General features: G+C 35.5%; 1 protein-coding gene and 1 long non-coding RNA gene across 7 annotated transcripts in view; both read left to right on the forward strand.

Moving 5' to 3' along the window:
* Window positions 1-8,686, forward strand: part of LOC139840272 (uncharacterized) — a 44,105-nt gene extending 35,419 nt beyond the window's left edge. The window contains exons 1-6 of one of the 3 annotated variants that reach the window (XR_011757311.1): window positions 7,369-7,612; window positions 7,704-7,821; window positions 7,919-8,098; window positions 8,212-8,274; window positions 8,384-8,428; window positions 8,632-8,686. This is a non-coding gene — a long non-coding RNA (uncharacterized lncRNA). Of the gene's footprint in view, window positions 1-7,368; window positions 7,613-7,703; window positions 7,822-7,918; window positions 8,099-8,211; window positions 8,429-8,631 lie in introns of those variants that run through there. The other 2 variants (XR_011757312.1, XR_011757310.1) reach the window with 2 other exon arrangements.
* Window positions 8,687-8,766: 80 nt separating this feature from the next.
* On the forward strand, window positions 8,767-10,156 carry LOC139845383 (casein kinase II subunit alpha-4, chloroplastic-like). Of its 4 annotated transcripts, none has more exons than XM_071835642.1 (6): window positions 8,767-8,895; window positions 9,143-9,186; window positions 9,290-9,338; window positions 9,581-9,619; window positions 9,704-9,767; window positions 9,878-10,156. In XM_071835642.1, the coding sequence occupies exons 4-6, from the start codon at window positions 9,609-9,611 to the stop codon at window positions 10,031-10,033; spliced, it is 231 nt and encodes a 76-aa protein (XP_071691743.1). In that variant the 5' UTR covers window positions 8,767-8,895; window positions 9,143-9,186; window positions 9,290-9,338; window positions 9,581-9,608; the 3' UTR covers window positions 10,034-10,156. The 4 variants fall into 4 exon arrangements, with proteins under 4 accessions (XP_071691743.1, XP_071691745.1, XP_071691742.1 ...); XM_071835644.1 differs by having other exon boundaries at window positions 8,773-8,895; window positions 9,140-9,186; window positions 9,571-9,619; XM_071835641.1 differs by having other exon boundaries at window positions 8,776-8,895; window positions 9,140-9,186.
* Window positions 10,157-10,965: the final 809 nt, after the last annotated feature.

A 10,965-nucleotide genomic window follows, 5' to 3' on the forward strand; every position in this document is an offset into this window, starting at 1 on the left:
CTACCATAACGAGTTCGGAAAGCGGTTTTGGAGACATCTTCTCCCTTAACCCTCAATTGATGATAACCCGAGCGGAGATCGATTTTTGAATATACACAAGACCCTTGTAATTGATCAAAGAGGTCATCGATGCGAGGAAGAGGATATCGGTTCTTAACCGTCAATTTGTTTAGTTCACGATAGTCAATGCACATTCGTAGAGATCCGTCTTTCTTTTTAACAAACAAAATCGGAGCGCCCCAAGGTGAATGGCTAGGTTGGATAAAACCACGATCAAGTAGTTCTTGGATTTGACTTTGCAATTCTTGCATTTCGGATGGAGCGAGTCTATATGGTGCACGTGCTACGGGTGCGGCTCCCGGAATAAGATCGATTTGGAATTCAACCAGTCGATGAGGTGGAAGACCCGGAAATTCGTCGGGAAATACATCGGAATAGTCACTAACAATTGGCACATCATCGATGTGCTTCTCATCGGACTCGACTTTCTTAACGTGAGAAAGGATCGCAAAACAACCCTTACGGAGTAGTTTTCTAACTTTAATACACGAAACGAGGTTGAGTCCGGTGCAACTCTTATCGCCATAGACGATCAAAGGTTCACCATTCTCGATAGGGATTCGGATTGCGTTAAGATCACAAAGGATGTGAGATTTCATTTTGGCTAGCCAATTCATACCGATTATTACATCAAAGCTTCCTAGTTCCATGGGTATCAAGTCAATTTCAAACTCATTACCCAAAATGTTTATCGTACACCCCCAGTAATATATGTCGGCACTCAATAGTTTCCCGTTGGCCACTTCAATGGTATAAGTGGTATCTAGTGGGAGTGGTGGAGTGCTAAAGAATGAATCAAAGTCTTGGATACAAAGCATTTATCGGCACCCGAATCGAATAAACAAGTAACATAAGTGTTGTTGAGAAGAAATGTACCCGTGACTAATTCATTATCATCTCGGGCTTCCTCGGTGTTGAAGTTGAAAGCTCGGTCGCGCGTATTGGGGTTATCTTTCCTCTTCGGGCATGCATTTCTATAATGGCCCGTTTGGCCACATTCATAACAAGTGCCCGTTTTTGGTGCATTGGGCCCCTTTCGAGCGATGGGAGCAACACTTTTACACTCATTGGCCTTATAACCAACTCCTTGGCACCGGTGGCAAATTAACTTGCCACATTCACCAAAGTGATGTTTGTTGCATTTGTTGCAAAGAGGTAGGTTCCCGGCATAACCCTTCTTGCCGTCGGAGGTGTAAGGCTTCTTAGCAAAGTTGTTGTTGCTTGATTGGGAGGGTTCCCACTTTCTTTTGTTGCCGCCCGATTTATCCTCGGCCTTAGATGCCGGAACTACGATTTCATCAACCGTTTCTATCAATTTGCGGGCCATGTTCAAAGCTTCTTGATGATTAGTGGGTTTGGATGACATTACTCCGTGTTTGATACTCTTTGGAAGACCATCCATGTAAAGTTCGACCCTTAAAGCTTCGGGGTTCACAAGATTTGGGCACATCAAGGCTAGTTCAGAAAATTGTTGATTATAAGCCTTGAGATCATTTCCGATCGCCTATAAAGTTCTTAGCTCTTGTTCGAGCCTTCGGGTTTCTTCACGAGGGAAATATTCGACAATCATCTTTTCCCTCAAGTCGGCCCAAGAGAGGGCGTGAGCTTCATCGGTACCCACCGATTGTACATAAGTATTCCACCATGTAAGAGCGACACCGGCGAAGGTGTGAGTGGAGTATTTGACTTTGTCTTGGTCCCGACAACCGCTTATGCTAAAGACGGCTTCCGTTTGCTCAAACCATCGGGTGAGCACGACCGGTCCCCCGGTTCCATCAAAAGTGTGAGGTTTGCACCCCATGAAGGATTTATAGGAGCACCCTTCGTTTGAGTTACCAGCTCCATTGTTGTTGTTGTTGTTGTTGTTGTTGTGGTTGTTATTATTATTGTTGTTGGAAGAGTGACCGGCCATGGCCGCATCCACGGCGGTGGCTATCATTCGTTGTAGAGCTTGTTCGAGAGTTTCGGGAGGAGCGCGTCGACGAGCCATTGTTCCTTCAAGACACAAGAATACCGTTGGTTAGTATTCTAAATAACACTAACCGTGATATGGAATAAAGATAGAGAGAAAATTTTCCTTGACTCGCCTTAAATTCTTTATGCCACAATGTTGGAAGGTTCATATGAGTCACCGTAATATAATCCCGGAAATTATATTACCCTGATTCATATGTGCATTCGACATCATTTCATATAGTCAAGGTGGCGTGTCAATCAAATTAAACAACGTGAGATTAAGATGAACTAAGAGTAGATATGAGTAGAAGCGTTCGAGTATAAATGCACAAGTAGTCAAGTAATTCCTACTTTAAGTCTATATGTCGGTTGTAGTCTAGACTCACCAATGTACCCTATGACTCGAGGTTGACACCAATGAACTCTAAATCCCTACAACCAACGCTCTGATACCATCTGTAGCGACCCGACAAAATCGTCATTGACGGCGCCGTCTACTTAGGTCCCGTTACGTGGTCATAAGTCTTTAAAACAACGTTTGACCAAAAGATATGTCGCATTCATTTCAAATGTAAAGATTGTTCAAAGTTTACAAGAATAGTTCCACCACAAGTTACGTTACAAAGTTATAAGTACAAATGAAACTTATGCGACACAATTTAAAAGTAGCCAAGAGACGCTCCATATATACATATATACTCGACATCCAATGCAAGTATCAAAATAATGAGCGGAAGCATGTATCATGTATCGTTCAAGGACCTGAGAAAAACATAGAAATCTGTCAACGAAAACGTTGGTGAAATCATAGGTTTGAGTAAGTAAGTACAAGTGAACCACAAGATTTGCAACAATGAGATAATAGTAATACATTCCAAAAGTTTGTTTCACGAGCACCCAATTATCAATGCTTAACATTCCTTCCATAGAACCCCATCACAATAGTGTTAGAACATACACTGTTTCTCGAAAATACATTTCATTCGTAAACGGTAGCGAACCGTTTGAATGAGGGTTTGTCAAACCCATATGGCCATATAACATAAGTTCTCGCTTACACCCAGCAAGTGTAACTAATGATAATCGAATTGAGGATTTTTGTTCAAACTCGTATGTAGAATGTTTGTTTTCCTGTACTTGTGTTCACTTAGTTAAAAAGGAACGTTTATGTTTTCTCATCCCAAATGTAAGTTTCAAAAGAGTAAAAGTGGGACTATGATCTCACCTTGAGCGGAAGAGTAAATAAGTACTTCGACAAGTAACGTGTGCAAAGAACAATGCTAGTCTTGACCTAAACAAATAGGTCGTATCAATAACGGTAAACACGATAGGTCAAAGATGTTCAATTAGTCCTACGGCTCGTTACGACTCGATTATGTAGCATGTGAAATCAAATTGTCAAGTTTCATGCAAGATACAAGTATAGAAACAAGTTAGGAAGGTTGCATAATCATTTGGTTAAGTTTGACAAAAAGTCAAACTTTGGTCGGTCAAAGTCAACGAAAAAGTCAACACATTCGGGTCGGGTCCCGAACTATTTTTCTGAGGTTTTTAATCATGTATGAGCATGTTAGAACAAGTTACATGTGAATCGGAGGTCCATAGCATAGCAAACATTTTCCGTAAAATGACCAGCGAGGAACGAGGCCTGCCAGTGTATCTGGACGGCGTCCAGATTGTCTGGACGGCGTCCAGCTTTGAAGACTGGGATGGCGTCCAAGTATCTGGACGGCGTCCAGCCTTGAAATCTAGGACGGCATCCAAGGGTCTGGACGGCGTCCAGATTGGTATTCAAGTCTGATGCAGAAACCTTCTAAGTGCACGAACCAAAAACCAAATAAACACAATTTATGATCCGCAAACAATCAAGTCAAGTATTTTATACCGTTGGGAAGGTAATTTGACGAGGAAGACAACTAAACACATTTCATCAATCAATCTACCTATTATAACAACCAAAACCGCATCTAATGCTCAACATTAATCGCATACAAGTTCATAAATGCAATTCAATGATTCGGGCAACCAATTTACATGAATGATATGCCGTTTCGAAGGTAATCAAGCATACAATCCAACTAAACACTTACCAACAATAATCCATGGCATTCAATGCATCAAAAGTCCATTTCAAGTTCATCAAACCCTAACCCAAATTCACCAAAATCATAAATCAAGTTCATGAACTTTTCTAAAGTAACCTACACATCAAATTGAAGCTAGTGATACTAGGAACACAATTAGAACATGAACTTTTAACATCTAACAACATATGATCATCCAAAATTCAAGAACAACACACCAAAATTCAAGTTCATGCTAGTTACACTAAAACAACGAGATCGAGCATATAAATCATATAATCATGTTAGACTTGAGCCATAGACACTAATTAACACTTTTATAAGTTAAAAACATAAAGAACACAAAATCTTGTGATTTTAGAAAGTTACCCAAATGTAATGAAATCGGTATGGATTTGAAGAGGAAGATGCAAGGATCACGAATTTGTAATTTGTTTTGTCGCTAGCTTCCTAATCCGAATTTAGATGATGAATTCTTGTTGGTGTTCTTGAGAGAAAAAGGGAGTAGAAGAAAGATGGAGATGTTGAAATGAGAGGAGGAGGTTGAAGGTTTGACTAGTTGACCTAGTCAAATCTTTGGCCTCTTGACAAGTTTAGTCCCTCTAATTTGAATCGGGTGCGTGAATTACCTAAACGAGATAATTTAAAACGCGTATTAACGGGAGATGTTATAAACATATAACGGAGTTTAAATTAGTATAACAGAAAAGTAAATGGAAAAAGGCGGGATGTTACACAAATCATGTTAAGTTTCGAAGGTTTGAACTAAATTAAGTTTTAAGAAGTTAATGATGAAGATGAAGATGATGAATGGATGGAGATGATAATGTTTTGTAAACATGAGGGACTAATAATGTAAATGTCTAGAAATTAAATTGAGGTGACCTGAAATGTTACATGTTATAACAGGTTAAATACACACAATAGAATAATTTAAATAGTTGAATGCATACAATATGAGATTTGAAAGTTGAATGCATACACTAGGAATTTTGTGAAAGTTCAATGCATTTTTAAACAATTTTCCCTAAAATTTATACCAATTAAATCATTATTTAAAACTTAATTCACCCATAGAAATTTTATCAAATATTACTACATCTGTCCCAAATCTATAGTCCAGTTTTAATTTTAGGTTGTCCCAAATTAATAGTTCACTTTCATAAATAGAAAAGAATAAGAAGATTAATTTCTATTATGACTTTAATGTATGTGGATAAGATTGAAGGAGAAAGAAAAAGTAAGGGTAAAAGTGTAAACAAAAAGTACAGTACTTTTATGACATTTTCTTAAACTGTGTGTTTTTTGTATGTGGACAATTAAATTGGAACGGAGGGAGTATGTAATAGAAATAAAAATATTTAAATTCTAAGTTAAAGTAGATAACATCAAAAATGAAAATGTGACAGTTATTTTGAATCGGAAATAGTACTAGTCATCAAAAAACTCTTTAAAAATTCTTCAATGGGGACATTACTAAAAGATTTCGCACTGGGCATCATAACCGTCAGGACCGGCCTTGGTCAAAGGATACAACTTTTCAAACTCTGTATATAATGTGATGTTGTCTCAATTATGATGGTGAAAAAATTGACATTCATAATATACATAAAACTCTATGTTCTTGACTTCACATTTTAATTGCCTACATGAGAGTTGTCACATTTATTTTATCTTGATAATGATTTCGTGTAACCCTACGACGATATCAACATCGAACGTTTTCATTTGTCACTGCACTCACATACGCCCCCACTTTCATTCCGAAAAATAAAATAAGGAAATCATTTAATTTAATTTAAATCATATATTGGAGAACTGAAATTTTTATGTGAACAATACTTATCACTTACAAATATTGTTAATTAAATCCCTCTAGCAAGGCTTTGAATACTCTCATATGATTGTATTCACGGCATTTTACTTTGTGTATATTTGAATGCGAGCATTTTGAAGGTTCTAAAAAATTCTAGCTTTCAACTTTTATGTAAAAGTTTATATCTAATAAAAAGTTTCGATTTGTTAAAAGAGCTTAAAACTTTTAGATTGAGTAAAAAACTACAAGATACTAGGACTAGCGTTTGAGAAAAAAAAAACTCATAGTTTTTTGTATTTTACGTTTTATTAAACAGTTCAAACTATCATGTCAAACACTTAAATACATATAAAGAGCTAACAGCTAACAGATAACATCTAACAACTATCAGCTACAAACAAACTAACAGATAACAGCTACAAGCTACAAGAAGTTGGTCAAACATACCCTTTAATAGGGATGGCATCGGGTCGGGTTTGGGTCGGGTTTAGGTAATCCCGGACTCGAACCCGATTAAGAAACCCCGCCCCAAACCCGCCCCGAAACCCGTCGGGTCCCCATTTACTTACATACTATCGGGTTTCGAGTTTTTTCCCACGGGTAAACGGATATACCCGATTAGTAATTATGTATCTACTTTTTAATAAGTTACCAAATCAAAATATCGAAAAATAACTCAACTACTTCATATTTAAACTATTATAAAATATCACATACAAAAAGTTGATTGAAAAGTTTCTAAAATACACAAATACACAAAGTATATAAAATATCACATCTCGAAAACTTGTTATATATGATTATATTGAATAAAATTACCCAACTACTATTAGGAGAACTAGACTTTGCCTTCCTATTGGTCCACTTGGCATTCCCCCTCGCACACATTACTGTTCACGCTTTCCATGGCATTTTTTTTTGCCTATAATAAATATTACAATTACAATCTGAATTTTTAATAAGGATAGCGTGTATGAAAAAAGTCAAGACCAAACCCTTTCCTTCCATAACTTTTACCATCCTCTCTGACTCGCTCCCATCCTCTATGACTCGCTCGATAGTCTTTCTTACTCATACCCACTCTGCCATCTCATCTTCTATCTCCTCTCCTGCTTCTTCCAAAGAAATCCCTCTAGGACTCTATCCAAGAAATCGACTAAGGTTACACATGAACCGTTTTCGCGAACAGCTAGATCTGTATCTCGAAAATCGACAGCAGAAACGGTTTTTTTTCCCTTTCTTCAACCTATTTTTTCAATCCTTCTTACTTCTTATTAACCTATTTAATTCATATTGTCTCTTAAACTGAATTTTTGAAGTTGAATTTTGATAGTTGGTTTACTATTAGAGGCTACTGTTCAATCGATGTATAGAGTGTTGCTACATCATCCCTGATTCTTCTGCTAAGAGTAAGTCGGTTGTTATTGATTAAGGTTTATATTTATAGTTGTTAGATGTTGATTGCGAATTGAATTTTATAGTTGTTACATGTTACATATTGTTATACATCTGTTGTAACTGTTTTCATATAATTCTTGATTTTGAATTTTGATTCGTTTGCTTTTTGACGTTGATTTGTTTGATTAATTTTGTTCCACTGCTGGTCCGTTCCTTCATTTGGTTCAAAAATTCTGGAATTAGGGTTTGGAATGGGAAGAGAATTGATAACTGATTGGCATAAATGCATAATATTTTGGTATAAATCTAAATCTCTGTTGTTATTTCAACTACAAAAGGGTAAAGGGTATTCATGTCATTAGCTTTCTAATTTTTTGTGAAAACTACAGGAAACAGATGCTGCAAGAAACAAATTGGAAGTCATGAAGCAAAAGAAACATACATTAGAAGCTGAAGTTAATGTATAGTCCAGCAGTCAAGTGTGGATTAGCTTTTGCATTTGTATTAGTTAAGCGCGTCGTCAATTATACAGTAGAATTTTTTTAAACGTGCTTGGTATTATAAAATTTCTTTTAATATATGGTTTTTATTTATGTTATTGCAGATGACAGAGATGCTTTAAACTCTGCTCTTGATGAGCAAATGGGTGCTGATCCTAATGTTTTTGTGATGGGCGAAGAGATCAATTGTTCTTTTAAAGCTAAGAACTTTTTAATCTCCATTGTGCTCACCTTTTTTTTTCTTTTTTTTTTGTCAGGTTGGAGAATACGAAGGTGCATACAAGGTTAGAATTTTTATGCTTCATTTTTTTCTTTTTCACATAGCAAATACCCTATATCTTTTCTCTGTTTTGGTCTGTATAGTCAAATTTTTTTACTTTGTTTTGCTTTGCTATAGATCACCAAGGGATTATTGGACACATACAATCTTGAAAGGGTTGTTGATACCCCAATCACTGAGGTTTGACAGTGTTTTTTTTCCCAATTTGAGTGGATACTTTAACCTTTTTTTGAGGTTCTAAACTTTGAATTCCCAATTTCGCTTGCCAAATCGTTATATTTTTTTGCAGTCAGAGTTCATGAGGTTCTTATGAAAAAAAAAAATGTTATTACATGTATGTTTCGAACATTTATTATTGTTTCTTTTCATCTCATAAATATAGTGAGTATAGAATTGTATGAAAATTTGTATTCGAACATTTATTATTGTTTCTTTTCATCTCATAAAATATCGTGAGTATAGAATTGTATGGAAATTTCTATATAAGTAGTTACAAAGTTACATAATAATCATAATTTGAACATACATATTTTCTAGGATTTTTACCTTATTTGGTGGATTTGGTTGCGATGTGTGTATTCCTCATGTATGGTATGTTTGGCAATTTCCTTTTTTTATTATTGTACATGTTTGCTTATTTACCTTATTGTACCTGTTTTTTTTTTTTTATTATGATAGTTAAAAATTCTTTGAAACTAGGTTTTTGTTTTGATTTTGTTGAAATAAGGGACTGTTAAAAATTCTCTTCTCGATTTTGTTGCTGCAGATTATAATACCAGTTTATCATTTGATTTGCTTCACGTAAGTTATGTTCTTTAGTTTTTCTGAATCATCTCCTTCTTTAGTGTTCATTGAAAATTTATAGATAAAGAGGAGGCATAACCATAGTTTTCATAGATTTTTTTTTTGTTTTTGTTACTTCATTCGTGTTTTACTGCATTGTTTGACTATTTGTGTTCTGATCTTTTTACTAATTGCCCTTTTGCTACAACTTTTGTTTTGCTGCATATATGTGACATTATATTTCAGATTTGTTTTTTTACAGAAGCTAAGAAGCTGCAATGGTACAAAAGTTGATCAAGTGGATTGCAGGTATAATCTTACACACTTTCTGCAGGCTTATTGCATTTGATGTCCATGCGGTGTAGTTTCAGGTTTTTTGCTCCAAAGTACCATCTAACTTTGTTGTTTGCAGGAGGTTGCAATGCAGAAAATGCTCTAACCTGTGCAGTTCAATCTTAAAGGTGACAATGTCAACCCATTTACACATTAGTGTGTCAATTTAGGTTGTGTTCTTTATTCAAAATAAATAAAAATAGACAAATCCTTATTTTGACATGTACAACTTTTTTTTTAAGTTTAATACAAACCTTTTCTTATTACCTTATCGGTTACCAAGTCCACTTACCTTGCCACATATAGGAAAACTATTATTGCATATGGAGTTTTCATAATTTTGAAGTTTAAAGTTTGTAGCTTTTTGCAGGTGTGATTTCTTTAACAATGGAAGAAATATGGGAGGCTGGTAAAACACACTCAAGAAGTTAAAATCAGTTATTATATTGTGTTGATTTTAACAACTTTTTTTTTTTTGTTTTTTTTTTTCCAGGCATAACAGGAAACTATGGACAAAGTTTATTAATGCTGATAATCAACATTTAGCTATGCCGGAGGTTAGTTGGTTGTAGCACATTCTTATACCCGTTTGCTTTTTTGTAGACCGCAAAATACATTTGAAGCTATTATTATCTGTTGTAATTGATGCGTTTATTTCAACGTGTAGGCGATTGACTTCCTCAACAAGCTGCTTCGGTACGATCATAAAGCGAGGCCAACTGCTAAAGAAGCTATGGTCAAACGATTTGGGTTTTATGTAGAGACATCACAACTGTACAGTTTTTATGGTATATATGCCGCTATCATATTTTGCAGCCCTTAATATTTGTTGTTGTTAGTTATCTGTCTGTACAGTCGTAATAACATGAATTTTGCATAGTTTTGTAAACCTTAAACAATTGGTATGGTAAATGGCCAACGCCTTTAGTCTTCTATTTTGTTTTCAGGTAATATTTGTGTTTAATTATCTTCTACTTTAGTGTGTGTGTATGTATTGGACATGTACATCTTTTGTATGAGCTTGTAAGTTCCTAAGTTCCTGACCGGAAAACAATTTAGAATGTTAATTAACTCACGTATGTAAGAATTAAATATTTGGATATGTAAATTATGTTTATATTTAATAGTCGACATTCAATAACTATTACACAATAAACTGCTTTATCGAGTTTTATTAACGCACACTTTAGACAACTCCCTTTAAAGTTGCAGACCATCAATTCAATTTGATACACATCCTTTTACATCTGATTGTAATTGAATTTATACGTTTGACATGTATACTAGCACATCTGTTATCAGTTACTACATTGATAGATTGTATGCGATAACGATGGTTATTTATTAGACAGTCAGTATAAATGGCCATCGATAATTCACAGCCGCATAGCGCGTACCTTCAATCTTGTTATACTTATTTTCAAAACAAATAAGAGAAATATTTCATACATTAATTATTTCATACATTAACAATATAATACTAATACTAAAATTTTACATAAAAATTATTATTAAAATTTCTCGGGCCGAATATACGGGTATGCGGGTCGGGTAAACGGGTTTGTATCCAAAACCATACCCGGACCCGAACCCGGAAATTTTTTGTAACCATCCCCATACCCGGCCCATGACCTGACAGACTCGGGTCAGATCCGGCCCAATTATAACGGATTTTGGGTTTCCCCATCGGGTACGGGTCATTTTGCCATCCCTACCCTTTAACTCCCTCTTTCTTAATTAGACTATTTATTACGC

Source organism: Rutidosis leptorrhynchoides, chromosome 4 (assembly GCF_046630445.1).
Source record: "Rutidosis leptorrhynchoides isolate AG116_Rl617_1_P2 chromosome 4, CSIRO_AGI_Rlap_v1, whole genome shotgun sequence".
Classification (NCBI taxonomy): Eukaryota; Viridiplantae; Streptophyta; class Magnoliopsida; order Asterales; family Asteraceae; genus Rutidosis; species Rutidosis leptorrhynchoides.

Bases quoted from the DNA above. Each gene is read 5' to 3' on its own strand.
- LOC139845383 (XM_071835642.1), top strand. The intron at 9,768-9,877 runs GTTAGTTGGTTG...TTCAACGTGTAG, and splicing joins AACATTTAGCTATGCCGGAG to GCGATTGACTTCCTCAACAA.